At 37.6% G+C, this 18,238-nt stretch overlaps 1 protein-coding gene across 2 annotated transcripts; it reads right to left on the bottom strand.

Annotated features, from left to right (window-relative positions):
* LOC109621280 (major facilitator superfamily domain-containing protein 6) lies at positions 1 to 15,622 on the bottom strand (the record flags this gene model as incomplete). 2 transcript variants are annotated; one of them, XM_062852910.1, is given in 4 exon segments in its annotated part: positions 1 to 763; positions 1,365 to 1,540; positions 11,873 to 12,059; positions 15,402 to 15,622. In XM_062852910.1, coding segments are annotated over 3 exon segments (1,006 nt in total), but the record flags the coding sequence as incomplete, so codon positions are not given.
* Between the last annotated feature and the right edge of the window lie 2,616 nt (positions 15,623 to 18,238).

Below are 18,238 nucleotides of genomic sequence, written 5' to 3' on the forward strand. Positions count from 1 at the left end.
TAATTACAGTCATATAAAACACGACTGTGTAGTCCTTGCTGGCTTTACCGTTAGAGAAGTGATCGACCAGAAATCCGGCCAGCAGCGAGAACGTTCCCCAACCAATCGAGCCCCATAACCTTTGGTTACCATACAAGTGAGGCCGATCTCCTAGCATGTCGAAACATATCGCATCGCCCACGCTGACAACCACGGCCATACCGGCCCAGCTAAGAATTAGGAACAAAAACAGTAACCAAAACTGATATAGCCGCTTGGCTTCACTGTCCTCAATCTTCGTTTCGGTAACAGCTTCCATAATATCCGAATTGTTACACGTCACCTGGCAGCTAGTTCTGAAATCGGTCGTATTGGCAGGACAATACAAAGGCACCTGGTTGCCGTCCAGTTCAGCCGATTTGAGCATAAAGAATAGGCAGTTATCGAGAAGTTCGATATGATTCATTGGTACCAAACCCGTCATTCGTAGACGATTATCCGTGGGTATGTTGTGGGCGTCACAATACTTTTCAACTTTCCAATATGTACAGATTGTTTCCCACATCCATGGCTCTGCTTTGCAATCCATCTGGCATGCCAGTAGGGTTGAATTGCTTGTGGGATCGTTAACTATCCGATCGGTTAGGCAGCTATCTATTGTGGTCCCATTCGGAGGGCAATATCGTAGATCAGATGCGCCTTCATGGCAGTGGAACGATACTGTCGACTCCTGTGGTATTGCTGGTATGAACATGATCAGGAAAAACGGAACAGCGGATAGGATCTGCGGATGAAATTCAAAGCAAATTATTCAAACTACTTCAAATATGTTGTAAATGTTTGAGGAACATGTGTAACATAAAATGTGTTAAATTCAAATAATCTTTGTTTGCGCTTTAGCGCTACCAAACGTTCATTTGGACAACAACCAAGACAGTGCTGTTAATATAGGACGATGTTTTGATAACAATTAATTCAAAGTGTTAAGGCTCCCCCAAACCAAGGCGACTTTCCGGCGACACGATTTTTTATCGCCGCGATTTTTCTCAACGACTACAGCGATAAATGCGTCGCATCAACCATCTACACCAACGCGAAAACTAGTCACAAACAAAACTTAGTCGCCCCGCGACAGCGACGAAAACTGTGCATGCAGCGACCAGCGCCGCGACACACCGGCGACAAGTACAAAAATCGCTGCACTGTCGCTTGTCGCCTGCGACGACGTCGTCGCAGTGTGGAAGGTCCCCTTCAAATCTGTGCGCAGCGATTTCGCGACAAAAACATAGCGACAAAAAATCGTGTCGCTGGAAAAGAGTCGCGTCGGTTTGGGGAGCCTTTACATCTGTTTGGTTGTACCATCAAGTTTTCTTAACTATGCGCACCTGAAATAGTAGAAAGAGTAGCTTTTGCCGCTGAAAGCGATCGGCGATGATACCGAACAGTGGTTTTACTAGCATACCAACTATCGGCAGTACGGTGTAGATTGTTCCAACGATGACCGTCGAGAAACCAAGCTGACGAACCAGCGTCGGCATGAAGGGTACAACCGGAGCAGTGCCTGGAAGCAGAAAGAAAGAAAAGTCCCATCATATAGGAGGAAGATCAAATCTGCCGTGCGCAGCATAGTTGTCCCATGTACTATGGGAATCCCTATTAACATGGGACATCTATGCTGCACACGGCAGAAATGTTAGGAGAATTTATTGCATATTCGATAAGGCCTTCCTGAAAACTGATAAATTAAATACTTACTCGGTTTAATTCTAAAGCATAGAGTCTATGCATAGACCCAATGCTTAGTTCTGTCTGATATTGAGAACCTCTTTGGATGTGGTTTCTTTTAAAATTATAGGAAAAAGTATAGTGTGGTACTGCTTCTAAAATTTAATCATTTTTATAAAATGTGTATGACTTGGAAACATATACAAATGCAAAAAATGGTCATTGACAAAGAAAGTTCTCAGGTAATACTTGTACAAATGCTCATAGAACACTGAGCAAGAACATTATGCAATGAAAAGAAAAGATGGACTGGCACATTTCTACTCCAAGAGATAAAAACTCAAAGCAACGCGATAATTTCTATCCGAGAATTTCTGTAATAAACAACATCAGAATTCGAATGAGTGTATACAGTTATGTACCTTTTAATTCCACCCTATGTCGCGTATGTATCTCGTGATCCGTACTTAAAAAATGGTGTTTTCAGCAAAAATGTTAGTATGCATAAAAATGTATTTCTTTCTAATTTCAGGTTACTTAGTTCCATGGCGTTTTCGGCAAAGTTGTTTGGAAGGGCAAGGTATTTCAAAGAAAGCGTAGTCCAATATGTCTAATAACTCACTCCACGATTATTCCTGGAGGAATTCCGGGAAGAACTCTTTGAGGAATTCCTAAAGGAGTTCAAGGAGGAATTTCTGGAGCAATCCGTAAAAATGTTCTTGGATGAATATGTGGACCAATTCCTAGAGGAATTCCGGGAGGAATTTCTGAAGAAGTTTCGGGGGGAATCCGTGGAAAAATTCTTGGAGGAATCCCGGAAGGAATTTATGGAAAATCCTAATACGAATTTCTAGTTGAATAGCTGGGGTTGTTCAAACTCCTTACAATAGTTTTAACACAGACAAACAGACGTATGAAAACGGCTTGGCACATGCATTTAACGATTAATTAAAATTTCATTTGATTTCCGCGATCCGTGCACCAGAGGCGCTAGTGTTTGATCGCTTTTACGTTTGCCAGTGTACACACGTTGCTGAATGATGCAAACAAAATTACAGGCAATTTATGTCGATGTGTGCGTGTTAGAGCATCGCCACGGGAGTCCTCATCGCTATCCCTATTATACCACTCCTTTTCGGGTGCTATTTTAGGATAGCACCCCACCTTCCCACCAGTGGTTTCTATTTTGGGTTTAGGGACTTCAAAAACATATTGATTTTCCCAAGGTTGCAACCATTCATTTGCAAAAATTTACATTCATTTGCTATTATCTCAGTTCAGAAGCATGCTATCGAAAAACAATGTATGGATTGTGGTATACAAAGTTAGGCCTATTGAAATTGTATAAGAAACTAAAAAGTCTTGAAGACTTCTCTCCGTGCATGCATGAAATGATAGTTGATGACGAACTTGACGGTCTAGCAGAGAAGCTTGCCCTCATGTTGCTGTCACACTTCGCTTGAACCGGTTCGAGCATACGCCGGCGACAGCGCTTGACTGTGTTGGTGAGATGCATGCTAAGGTTGGCGCACGCGGCACATAGGCATCATTCGTCACCATCGCTGCCGTGGGGTGAGAAATATGAATGGTGAATGTAAGGATGAGAGAGCTGTTCGAACGAAGAGAGATGGGAAGCTGGATTAGGTAGAGCACCGATGAAGAGTGTGTGTGTGTTCGTGAGGTACATCCACGTTGGCGGTCGATCGTTCGGAACGGAGCTTTTAGTTTGTGAACGACTTTCGCGGTGAATGGTTGCTGGTGACAAATTATAAATAAAAAGGGAAATTGAATTTTTGTAAAATTCAATTCCGAGCGTCAGTTACCACAATGGCGCACCTCGGTAGGTAAGTTGTATTGTCATGGAGCGACAGGTCTCCAAGTAAGAATTATGGAGCGACAGATCTCCTAGATTGATTTTCCGGAGCGACAGGTCTCCGAGGATTGAGGAGCGACAGGTCTCCCAGTCTAATTTACCGGAGCGACAGGTCTCCGAGAAGTATATTCGAAGCGACAGGTCTTCGATCGAGAGTACTGTGAAGCGACAGGTCTTCCACTTTAGTTTTCCGAAGCGACAGGTCTTCGAATAAGAGTACTGCGGAGCGACAGGTCTCCCAGCCTATTTTTTCGGAACGACAGGTTTCCGAGAACGGTATTTGTTATCGGCGGTGTTGAATTTTTTGCTCTTGGGGTCACAGATCTCCAAGGACTGTTTTCGAAGTAACGTATTGCTTGATATGAAATAGTTTCACAGATAGTAAAATAGTAGTCAATCACAGACAAACAGATCGTGGTTTTTAGCTATTTAATTTTAAACGGAATTAGTACTGAATTTGTATCGAATTTGAACGAAACAATTTGTAGACAAATAGTCGCAGCACTCACAGACAAACAGATGTGGCATCAAATGTATTCGGTTAAATATTGTTCAATGAATGGATTGGATTGAAGATTGAATTGGATATTGGATTGATATTTTGATCGGATTGGTTTGAAGTTTGAATTGGATATAGAATTGGTGATTCGATTGGATTTAGGATTGTTGATTCGATTTGATTGGATTGAATTGGTAAATTTATTAAATTGGATTTGAGATTCAATTTGTAATTTGTAATTTATTTAAGTACGATAGCCTGCTAGTTATAAAACTTTTGCTCAAGTCAAGGAACAGGAAGCGGCTATTGGAAAGCTAATTGGAATTCAATTGAAAACATGAACAGTACGTCTGCTTTCACACGGTTACTCAGAGTTATTCAAAAATTTTCTTGAACGCCGTTAAAGTTGGCGGCTGTCTCAGAGCCAAAGGTATTTTGGTTTTTGATTGGAAACTAGATTTGAGATTGATTAGAGGATTGGATTGGAGATTCGGAATGGAGGTTGGAATTGATTCAATATTGGATTGGAGTTGGTTTGGAAATTGAATTGGAGATCGGATAGGAGATAGGATGGTTAGATTCGTAATTCGATCGGATTGAAGATTGGAATGGTAATTCGATTGGATTAGAAATTGGGTTGAAGATAGGATTGGCTTGGAGATTGGATTGGATATTTGATTGGATTGTAGATAATAAAGGTTGGGTTTGATATTGGATTGTAGATTCGATTGTAGATTGGTTTGAATAATGAATAAGAGATTGGATTGGTTATTCCGTTGGATTGGCTTGAATATTGGATTGGATTGTAGTTTGGAATGAATATGGGATTGTACATTGGAATGGAGAATGAATTGGACATTGGATTGGAGATTGAATTTAACATTGGATTGGAAATTGGACTGGAAAATGAATTCGAGATTGGATTTGATGGGAAATTGAATTGGAATGGATTAGATGGCAAATAGGATTAGATTGGAGATTGAATGGGATTGGAGATTGAATTGGAGCTGGTTTGGATTGGATTCGTAATTCGATCTGAATGGTTTGAAGATTTGATTGGAGATTGGATTGGTGATTCCATTGGATTGGAGATTGTATTGGATTGTAGATAGATGAACCAGCCACGGACTGAAAATCTCTTTAATAAAGATAATGCAAAAAAAAAACAATGTAGATTGAATTAGAGAATGGATTGGAGATTGGATTGTAGATTACATTGGAGATTGAATAGTATATTAGCTTGGAGATTTAATTGAAGGTTGGATTGGAGTTTGGTTTGGACAATGGATATAAGACTGGATTTGATTGGAGATGGAATTAGAATGAATGGCACTTAAAATTCGATTGGTGATTCGATTGATTTAATCAGAGATTGGATTAGATTGGAGATTGGATTGAATATGGTTTGGATTTGATTGGAGATTGGATTCGTTATTCGATCTGATTGGGTTAAAGATTGGATTGGAAATTAGATTGGAGATTGGATTGACTAGAAGATTGAATCATAAATGGGATGGTTTGGAGATTGAATTGGAGATGAGATTGGATTGGAGATTCGATTGGTGATTCGATTGGAGATGGTTTGGAAATCAGATTGGAGATCAGATTCGTAATTCGAACTGATTGGTTTGAAGATTCGATTGGAGATTGGTTTGGTGATTCCATTGGATTGGAGATTGTATTGGATTGTAGATTGATGAACCAGCCACGGACTGAAAATGTCTTTAATAAAGATAATGCAAAAAAACAATGTAGATTAAGGTTGGATTGGAGTTTGGTTTGGACAATGGATATAAGACTGGATTTGATTGGAGATGGAATTAGAATGAATGGCACTTAAAATTCGATTGGTGATTCGTTTGATTTAATTAGATATTGGATTAGATTGGAGATTGGATTGACTATGGTTTGGATTTGATTGGAGATTGGATTCGTTATTCGATCTGATTGGGTTGAAGATTGGATTGGAAATTGGATTGGAGATTGGATTGACTAGAAGATTGAATCATAAATGGGATGGTTTGGAGATTGAATTGGAGATGAGATTGGATTGGAGATTCGATTGGTGATTCGATTGGAGATGGTTTGGAAATCAGATTGGAGATCGGATTCGTAATTCGAACTGATTGGTTTGAAGATTAGATTGGAGATTGGTTTGGTGATTCGATTGGATTGATAATTGGATTGGCAGGTAGATTGCATTTGAGATTGGATTGGTTATTCGGTTGGATTGGATTGAATTGTAAATTGGATTGATGATTGGATTGTAAATAAGATCGGAGATTGGATTGAAGATTAGACTGCAGAATGGATTTTAAATTGGATTTAATTGAAGATTGAATAATAAGGGATTAGATTGGAGATTTGTTTGGTGATTCGATTGATTGGATCGGAGATTGGATTAGATTGGAGATTAGACTGGAGATGGTTTGGAGATTGAACTGAATTGGTGATTCTTTTGGATTTGGATAGAAGATTGGATTGGAATGGATTGGATTGTAGATTGGATTAGATTTGTATTAAGTTTGGTGATGACATCGGATTCGATGTTGGTTGTAATTCAAAAGGATTTGGATTAGACAAAAAACAATCAGAATGTGGTTAGTATGACTAATGTAAATTTCGGTTGATGATGATGAATAAGTTTTGGTTAGATTTTCATTGCACGCTCAGAAAACCGTTCTGATAAACGTGAACAAACAAACGCGAATAGGAGAACAAGCAAATATACACCGTGAACTGGAACTAGTTCCAGCTGTCAATATGGACGTTCTAGGAAACGTGAAATCTAGTTCACGGTGTACATTTCTTATTGTTGTTATCGTTGCTATGCATAGTTCCCGTTTGTTCCCGTTGCCGTGATTGGGAATGCACGTATATCGGAACGGATTGTTTTGCGTTTGGATTTGATATTTTATATTGGCTGGGATTTTTGCTGTATTAGCATTGATTTTAGAGTTAATCTGGATGTGGTTGGAAATTAAACAAGATGATTTAAATATAAATAGAAGTTTTGTTACACTGAAATTATTCGAAGAGTAGAGAAGGAGGCGAATGTGGTATACAAAGTTAGGCCTATTGAAATTGTATAAGAAACTAAAAAGTCTTGAAGACTTCTCTCCGTGCATGCATGAAATGATAGTTGATGACGAACTTGACGGTCTAGCAGAGAAGCTTGCCCTCATGTTGCTGTCACACTTCGCTTGAACCGGTTCGAGCATACGCCGGCGACAGCGCTTGACTGTGTTGGTGAGATGCATGCTAAGGTTGGCGCACGCGGCACATAGGCATCATTCGTCACCATCGCTGCCGTGGGGTGAGAAATATGAATGGTGAATGTAAGGATGAGAGAGCTGTTCGAACGAAGAGAGATGGGAAGCTGGATTAGGTAGAGCACCGATGAAGAGTGTGTGTGTGTTCGTGAGGTACATCCACGTTGGCGGTCGATCGTTCGGAACGGAGCTTTTAGTTTGTGAACGACTTTCGCGGTGAATGGTTGCTGGTGACAAATTATAAATAAAAAGGGAAATTGAATTTTTGTAAAATTCAATTCCGAGCGTCAGTTACCACATGGATGAATTTAACCTTGTAGTTTTATCTGAAAGTTTGCCGAATAACATTGGGGTCGCACACGCATTCCAAAGTCGTGAGCGAACTGTGAAGGCAACTTTCCACAGTGTGAATGAAATTTATATTCACCGCGTGGAGAGTTGCCTTCACAGCTCGCTCACGACTTTGGTATACGTTTGCGACCCCAATGTTATTCGGCAAACTTTCAGATAAAACTACAAGGTTAAATTCATCCATACATTGTTTTTCGATAGCATGCATCTGAACTGAGATAATAGCAAATGAATGTAAATCTTTGCAAATGAATGGTCGCAACCTTGGATTTTCCACCGTGCGTTGCTAAAAGTGGTCCTTACTTTTTATCAGACGTAGTACAAACTAAAACATTAAATATATCCAAACTTTTGACGAATCCTGCATAAAATGGCATAAAGGGTCACAGACAAGCACACGTAACACTTCTAACATTTCGTCACAGACAAGCAGACGTCTCCGGTCTCCCTCTAGTCATCTCTTATCGTTTTATTTTTTAAAGAAAATTTAAACCAAATATTCTGTAGTTTGCAAATTGTTCACAGACGGCGCTCACATAATTTTTGCTCCTGCTTGACGTTCGCTCACCACCTACTGAGCGTTTTGTGAAATAGCGTATTTGGCATTGGGGATTATGTTTGCATGACGATGATTTTAATAGCAATTTCTTTCAAGTGATACGTTTGCTATTCAAAGTCATAGTCGTGGAAAGATATTCACCCAATCTAAAAGGACTGAGTTTGGCCAATAGAGTGGCCAATCATAAACTAGGTGACAATAGTGAGCGAATGTAAAACTTGAACAAAAACGCTGTGAACGCCACAGATGGGCAGTTGGCCAACTATAAAAATTTTAAATAAACGTGAATCGGTATACGTGGGAATTATTAGTACTGCGTCTGTTTGTTTGTGATAGGGTTCTGGGAAACATCTAGTCACGTAAGACAAAGTGCATCAATATTCACCTCATGATTTATTGATCCACTGCTGTTCATTTTCCATACCACTGCTCAGCTCCCTTCACCGCAAAATATAAATAAAGAAAGTGACGTCACACAAACCATCGGAATAGCAACTCAGTGCAAGATTTGAGTGGGTCCCCAAATGTGGAAACCCATCGCTAATCCCATGTCGCGTCCTTATTTTTCATTCCCGTTTAGATACCACCGGTGTGAACATGGGTCCCTATTCAGGGCCCGGAAATAGGGATAGGGACCCAGATAGGGACGCCTGTGGCGACGCTCTTGTCGACCCACTAGCGCCACCTATAAAATTAATCCCGATTCAATTTGTTCGTCATAAGATTGCCTTTTTTTTATCGAACAATTGTATCGAAGACAGTGTTAGGTATTCTAGCATGTCACGATCAAAAGATGCAATCATTTGTGTCGTATGGTCCAATGGACTCCAGGGGTAAAAAAAATAGTTTAATGAACGTTTGACAAATCTACCGTCAAGGCGCCATTCACCGTGGGGGCTCCATTCACCGTGGGGGCTCCATTCACCGTGTGCCTTCGAATATTTTTTCATTATTTCCATATTATGATTGAATGATATGACAATTTCCCTTCAATTTCACCAATACAACATTAATGTATTGTTACCATGTCAAAACGCTCATTAAAACATTTAAAAGTATCATTTTGACACTAAAGTGTGTTTACATGAAGCGGGTTTCTGCTCGTTCACTGCATTCATGGTGAAAAAACGAAAACTACGCTAAGGTGATTTAAGCGATAAACTAAATGTAGTAACGTTTTTATTCCACCAAGAAGCAATTAAATTCACATATCAGGTATGTATTTTGCATTACCGAAGTAAGTTTAACAAGAAAGTACGATTACTCGTACTTTTAAATTGAAACCAAAAAGGCACGGTAAATGGGTACCCTAAAAATCAATGGTCTCCATTCACCGTGCCCCATATTGTCCCATATACCTAGAATAATTCGAAAATTTGAAAATTCATTTTTCTAATAAAATCTTGCAAGTTATTACTTGAAATGAATTTAAACGAAGAAAATTCCCTTGGCTGGGTTGTTTTGATCATTTTTAAACAAAGTAGAATAAAATTTCTCATACACGGTGAATGGGTCCCTACTACCACGGTGAATGGTGAGCTACCACGGAATTAGGCGACCCTACTACCCTTTACTAATTATACTATATCACCAAATTTTGTGAAAAATTTTCTACTTCTGTGGATATTTCTTTAATTTTAACCTATAATGAAGGCAATTAAAAGCGGCACCAATAATGTTTATAAGACTGGTGTCAAATGACAGCCCTTATTTCCACGGTGAATGGTGCCTTGACGGTAATTCAACATTTTCAATACTAATACATGTCAGCTTGATGCCTAGAAGTCTATGCCTCCAGTTTCCCAGTCCACATGGCGTACATTAAAGCAAAGCGGCTGATTATACGGTGCTCGATTCCTTATCGGACCAATAAATCAGTCAGTTCAAAGGTTCAACCCGATCGAACTGTCGAAATGCAACAATTCTATGGCAGAGTAAATACTAGCTTCCATAGTTCACATCTTTCCAATTAGTTATCAATTTCGTGGAACACGATGTCTGTACAGGGTTTTTATCGCTATCTCAGACCACTTGTGTGATGGGTTGATTGTCTTGACTTCTCCTGTAACAGCTGCTTACACATCTTTCTCATTCATCTACTAATTCGTTAATCTGTGAACATTGTGCCATTTTGCTCGTTTTTTTTTTTCGCGAGCATTTGAACAATATGAGGAACGTAAATCTCTATCCGATCCGCCCGTATACGCCTGTCAAGGATCTTTTGGCATTCGTATATTATGTAACAAGCGTTGGTGCTTATGAATAATTTTATACAAGGGTTCAGTGCTCTAGTGCTACGCCATTGAGTCCCTAGTGCGATATGGCATACTATTGTTAATAATGGAACATTTTTCGTTGTTGCCAAAGCCAACCTTTTGATCGATTCTATACAAAATATGAATTCAGCTGATAATAATTAATCAATTGAAACCTATCTTATCGAGCAAATTGGCGACTTACTATCTTCTTGATATAGATGGAAGACTGTCCAAAAACTACGTGTACGGAGGGAGCAGAACAGCCGCTGGCATCTGAGCAGTCTGTGATTCATGCAAAATCTTACAATAATAACAATAAGGGAATTCACTAAACAGCGTCTGCCTAGGCGTCTGCCGCATATTTTTTTTTTTGTTTTTTAAATCTTGTTAAGAGGTAGAAATCTTAATATTGAATAATATTGTGAATAAAACAAAACAACTCAATTTTAAACATCAGATTTCTTTTTCTTATCACTGAAATAAAATGTCTGAATCAGTTGAAAATGAGCCTACGTAGTTGATTGATAGCGCCTAGCAAGTTACAGATATTAAAATAAAAGAAAATCGCGTTAAGTACTGTTCCTTTGAATTCCACTAAGAATTTGCATCCTTTGACAGATACGTATTTCGACCTCAACTGTAAGGTCGTCTTCAGTGTCTTGTACTTGACTCGACTCAAGTACAAGACACTGAAGACGACCTTACAGTTGAGGTCGAAATACGTATCTGTCAAAGGATGCAAATTCTTAGTGGAATTCAAAGGAACAGTACTTAACGCGATTTTCTTTTATTTACAGATATTCCCCTAACAAGCCCAGGTTAATCATCATTACAGATATTATTCAAGTCATACCCACATGGCATAGCCAAGTTATACATAGATGCATTATTGACAAAATATTTAAAAAGCGTGTGCCTCACCGTGCCATGTGAACTACCTATCATGCAGGGCGAGTCCGTATAAGTAGTTTGATTGGATGTTTTTTATGCTCGCACATTTATGTATGGCGTGGTAGCATCTTATTTTTCCAAGAAGTACGCTTTGTATTCAATACCGGTTTGCATAACATTGAAAGAACAAAATGCCGGCAAATTACTAAAGAGATGAGATTCAACGTGCTCACTGGAAATGTTCAGAATAAGGTAGGAATAATTCTATCAGTCGAGTCAAGTACAAGACACTGAAGACGACCTTACAGTTGAGGTCGAAATACGTATCTGTCAAAGGATGCAAATTCTTAGTGGAATTCAAAGGAACCGTACTTAACCCGATTTTCTTTTATTTAATTCTAAATAATTTAATATAGCATTACTTTTCGTTTCACTTTTTGAAAATACTTAGCACAGCAAACCTACCTGCATTGAACAAGAAGTAGTGCGCCTTCATAGGCAGCAATTTTTTGTTGACTTCTATGTTACCCATCTTTGAATGCTATTTGCCGTCTTCGAGCACTTCCTTTTCCGCTTCACTGTTTTCACTTTCGATTTCGATGTAACAAAAATCACCCAGATTCATTCAGCTTACGAAGCACAATTATTGACCCTTGAGAACACAAAGATAACACTGAATTCTTTTCCACGGCTATTTGACCCAGGGTGGCCAGATGGTTTTCTTCGATATCGGTAGACTTACTGAATAAAAATCTGTAGTTATCGGTAGGCTTGAAAAATAGCTTGAAATGGAGTTCTCAACAAAAACAGACATATCGAGTCGAAAAAGAATCAAAATATTGAATTTTTAGGAACATAGATAACCATTGACTCTATGGCATAGAGCATGAAGCATAAACTTCAAATATCATGGGAAATATTGAATTAACATGATATTTAGTAAGTACTGAAATAATGCAGCTTATCAACACTGTATTCTACCATCTTCTTTCTAGAGATTATACCGTGGATGACTCCAGATTTCTACTGGGATTCTCCCAGGTAATCTTGCTAGGATTCCTACAGGATTTCATGCTGAGATTTTTTGGGATTTATTCTTTGAGAGGCTCTTGTTGGGATTCCCCCAGGAATTGTCCAACTATTCCTCCAGAGATTTAATCCAGCCATTCCTTATGGAATTTCTCATGGAACTCTGTTTGGTATTTTCCGAAGAATGCTTTTGAGATTCCTTCATGCATTTTAGTTAACTCCAGGAATTTAGTTTTCTGTATAAATTCTTACCGGGATATGTTAAGCATTCACTGTTGCAGTTACTACAGGAATTTCTCCAAAAATCCCTTTGGGATTCCTTTTAGAACTTTCATGATATTCATCCTGTGATTTCTTCAGGAATTCTTCAACGAGTTCATCTAAGGATTTTTTTTCGGAGATTCTTACATATATTCGTTTAGAGATTTCACTTAGGAGTTCTTTAGAAATATATCTAGAGATTCCTTCAGGGATTACTCCAAGCATTTTTCCAAGAATGTCTCCAACAATTTCTTCCTCCAAGAACTCCGGGATTCATCCAGGTATTTCTGCTGGGATTGCTCTAGGGATTTCTGAATGGATTTCTCTTCTAAGATTTCGTCTGAAATTCCTTCTCTAAAATTTCTGCTGTGATTTGTTCAAGGATTCTTCCAGGAATTTCTTGAGCGGTTTTATCTAGGGATTCCTCCGAGAATTTCTTATGGGATTTATCAAACAATATCTGCAATATCTAGATTCAGCCATTTCTACTCCTGAGATGCATCCATGGATTTTTTCCACTGTTCACAGATATCAAATGTTATCACATTAGTTTTGTTAATTTAGTGAAGATTTGATTTGTTTTATTATTATTTAAACAATTATTTATTTATTTTTAATAATAACTTTAACACTTGCCCAGAAAATCGATATAGAATTTATTGGAAGAACTCAAAAATTAATTTCTAGATAAATTCCTCCAGAAAATAATGATGTCTCTCGAGTTTCTCAAACGATTCCGTTATACTCCAAGAAATAACTAAGTAATGCCATTGACAATTAGATAAGCTTCACTTAAGCTAATTTTAGGCTGGTTCATGACGTCAGGTTAAATGCCGTCAGAAGTTTTAAATTGCCTGCTGTTACTATCAGAAAATTTCATCTTTATCTTCAGAAAGTCCTCCTTATTTCAAGCAACAACAAACGTCGTTGTACTACCAGTTCGTCAGTAAATTTATCAAAATTCGAGGAAAAATTCAATTTATTTTATTTTAATATGCAATGTCTTCTGCCAAGTTGCTAAGCTCTGGTGTTTTAATGAACATTCCATGAATTTTTTTTTTACAAAGTGAGTACTATCAGAATTTTAATAGCATTCTTTAAAAAAGCGCCACACAAGATTACTACTTTTTATTCATACGACCCAATGCTTCCACAATTTGTCTAAACACAGAAGCAAAAGTTTTTCCAGGAATTAAATACTTTTGAATTAATTACAAATATTTACCAGATATACTATCAGAAATTCCTTTAGCATTTATTTAAGATGCCATGGTTTCCTTCAGGGGAAGAGTGTTCTTTAGGGCTTGCAATTTAAGTTCCTAAACATTTGGGATTTTTCCTTGAATTCCACCAATTGTTCTTCAATAAAGTTATACAAATAATTATACCCGAAATATTGCAAAACAATTCTCCAAAACTTCTACAATGGTCTCATTAAATATTTGATCAAAAATAATTTCACCAAACTCTTAAAAAAGAGGCGTAGCTTGCTTTTATTAATTGGTAGAGTAAAACAATTTCGGAAGGAATCCCTCTAGGCATTTTCGGAGGAATCTCTTGAGATATTCCAGTAGGAATTCTCCTGAAGCATTTTTGTAAGTATTTCTAGAATATTACCTGAAGAAATTCCTGTGGGAGTCTCTAAAGAAATCCATTTAGGGATACTTGGGAAATTTCCCCAAATTTTTTATCAGCATTTCAGGAACAAAAATTGCTTGAGGAATATTAGTATACATTACTAGATGAATTCCTAGCGGAATTTCTGGAGAAATCCCAAGATGAAACTTCTGTAGACATTTCTGAAAGAATCCTTGAACAAATCACACGAGAAAGATTTATAGCAGAGATTTTTGAATTGTAATTTCTGGCCGAATCCTAGAAGAAATACCCCAACAGATATTCCTGAACCTATCCCAGGAGGAACACCTGGAGGAATCCCTGGAGGAATACAAGTAAAAAAATTCTGGAATCTAGGAAAAATGCTTGGAGCAATCCCAGAGATTACTGGACAAAACTCTAGATACATTTTTGAGGAATCCCTGTTGAAATCTCATAACGAATCTCTGAAGGAATATCTACAAGAATCTTCCAGGAACTAAGATGAATTCCTGAAGGAATCACAGGAGGAATATCTGGAGGAATACTAACAGGAATCCCAACACGGATTCTTAGAGGAATTTCTGTAGTAAACACAACAGTAAATTATTGAGAAATTCCATTACAAATTTAAACAGATATCTTCACAGAAATTCCTGGCAAAAATTGGCAAGCTCTTTTAAATTAAAAATGATTGGATCTGATTTCAAAAATGCATGCCAACTTTGATTCCAAACTTTAAAATTGTATTTTAAGATATGTTAACATTGTTAATTATCAGGATGGAAAATCGGTAGTTTTCGGTAGGAAATTTGAAAAATCGGTAGTTTTATGAGTGGCGTCTGTGAATCGGTAGGCGTGTCGAAAATCGGTAGGACTACCGAGAAATCGGTAGGTCTGGCCACCCTGATTTGACCATCGTGTTCTGGCCACAATCATCACTTCGTGCAGTTGCCCATCTGAATAACAACTGGCCAGATAGAACAACCCTCTCTGCGTAATGTTTGGGGAGGAATCAGCTGAACTTATTGAGCACACCAGATCACTGCACTTGTTATCTTATCACTGGTAAGTAGTTTAGAAGCACGAAAACAGTCCCACTACATACAAAGGAAGGCAGCCTGGGGAACCGGCGTGCTACGTAGTTAGCATCAAACACACGAAACTATTCCAAAGAACTTTTGAACCAGCTGCCACTTCTAAGCGTAATGCAATCCCTTCAAGACATCACACGGAACTACTGTTCGCTCCCGTCGTAGATTTGGAAACCGCGACGACGTCGTGCTTGTTTGCGTGACTGATGCAAAAGTTGTTATGCAATTTCTCTCTCGCCGTCTGGTTGCTCTCCCTTTATTTATGTTCATTAGTGTTCACGCATGATGGTTCACAAGAATGAATTTGAAACAGTGAGAACGTGTTCCAGCAGGAATCCCTCGTCAACTGCGTCACAAAATTACTTTGACAATGCACAGTGGGCCGAGCCTTGTCTAGCCGTGGGCACAATCAACGCTGGCTATACATACCCGGATAAAAAATTACCATTCATTACATGGTAAATATTATTAACAAATGACTGGTTTTATTGTGCACAATAAAACAGTAGATATATTGTTACTTTTTACAATAGAAATCAAGCCCATATAGTTCGTACAATAAGTGAACATTAGCTTTATTAGTGACTAATTGATTCGATTGTTTTTCAATAGTTCTATGTGACTATCAGCAAAAAAATAATTTAAGTTGTTTTTAAATAGTTGCAAAAGTGCCTGCAAAGTTCTCATGGACTTTTTATTGAAAAAGAGTTCTCAATTACACTTAAAAACAATTCGTAACAAATAAATAACAATAAATATTATTGTTGCTTGGATCACTCAAATTAATTTACTGATCGAGTCTAAGTGCAGAAAGCACATAGATTACGAACGAGAGAGAAAAAAATCATTCTATGTGCAACTAATGAAAATTAAAAATGATATTATAATTGATTATTCTAATAATATATTTTGAGTGTGGCAACATAAAAAGTAATCCTGTCAACATAAAATCCAAACACAAGCATAACAAACATTAAACAAACATGGCGCGCGTAGTAAACACACATTTTGTCGTGAAAACTTCGAAAATTTCTTTGTCATACGTGGTATTCCGTGGACCGAGTCGCTTGCTGTTTTTTAAGGTAAGAAGTTAACTTATTCAGATTTCAAAAACTTTTCCAAACTACGTAGATCTCTTTTGTGTTTCTACAGAAATACACTTCAATGTCGACCGCTTATCCACCGTCACCAAGGGCGAACTCGTGAACGATTCGGAAGCTGCTGGATACAGCTGCAACAGGGAGCTTACCGAGGAGCTTGCAGTGAAGACGTGCTATGATCATCTGAAGTACACAATGCAGGACATAATGTTAAGTCAGGTTTCATCTAATAAAATCAGTTCGGTCGAAGACTATTCGAAATTTGCATTTATTTACATTTTGAAGCAAATCCCACGTGTAAATCGTGTTATTATTTGTCATAATGAAAGCTATGCACTGAACGATTGAAAACCAAAAGCAACGCACATAAACTATATCATGATTGAATCGGCACCGATTCAATAGCGCTGCACATATTTTTCAAGTGTTAAAGCAGCTGGTCACAATCTAAGTGCAGAACTTTTAAATCTAATATGTTATTTATTCTGAGTGATCATGTTTGTATAAAATCAAATACAAAATCACTTGACATATTTTTTATAGTTTTCGTTTTAAATTTGAGTACAGTAGATGTTTCGGTTATCGAATGTTATTCGCTAAAACTTCAACGACTGACAGACGATGTTAAAATAAACATAATAATATTTTTTGTTATGTTTGCAATAATATTTTTTGTTATGTAAACAGATTTCGCCTTTGAAAAACCAAAGAATTCATATTTCTCGGTAACATTTTTCTCCAGCATTTACAGATACTAATGGCCACATGAATTGTGAACGATTTATGGTATGGATCATACGACCTGAGGTCTGACTTGTGATATTTGGCAGTTATTTGAAAAGATTGAAGATAGAGATCTTATCAACAGCTGTCAAGCAATACATACCAGACAGACATCAGAGTGTTTGATTCTTATCATAAAATGTGCATATCATTCTGGCGGACGTTAGTGCTCGTAAATGCTGGATATAAATGTTAGCGGGAAATATAAATTCTATGGATTTTCAAAAGCGAAAACTGCTTACAAATAACAACAAATATTATTGTATTTTTATTGTAACAACGATTCATTTGACGCCATTCAATCAATTGTATTTGTATTGTAAGAACAATGAAAAAACATTAAGATATATTGTTTTCTTTCGAAAATTGCCCCAAAAATGTCTCATAAAAACACAATACATTCTATTGTTTTTCGCGAAAAAGTGTATGAAAACTTTCTCAAAATTTTATGGTTAAGATACATAACGACCACCATTTTTTATTGTAAACGTGCCATTTACCATTCGCCGAATGGTATAGAACAATAAGGGTGATGGTAAGTGTGCCGTGTAAATTACAATATGTTTAATGGTGAATATTTTTCGAAAAAATGGTGTTGTAACAATAAAATTTATTGTATTTTTATGATATTTTTTATCAGGGTAGTGCGAATGTATGCAGCTCCAATAATATCATCCACACATGGAAAAAAGTTTACTTTGGCTGAAGCGGGAATCGAACTCACTCAATTCTTCGAATGAGTGTAATCAGTTTTGTACATTTTCATTCTGCCCTAATTGCTTATCCTTTGACAGATACACGTATTTCGACTACCACTTGTAATCTTCCTCAGTGTCAGTTATCCAAATAGAATAGTGGATAACTGACACTGAGGAAGATTACAAGTGGTAGTCGAAATACGCGTATCTGCCAAAGGATAAGCAATTGAGGCGAAAATAAATGGTACAAAACTGATTACACTCATTCGA

The sequence above is a fragment of the Aedes albopictus genome, chromosome 2, assembly GCF_035046485.1.
Source record: "Aedes albopictus strain Foshan chromosome 2, AalbF5, whole genome shotgun sequence".
Lineage (NCBI taxonomy): Eukaryota > Metazoa > Arthropoda > Insecta > Diptera > Culicidae > Aedes > Aedes albopictus.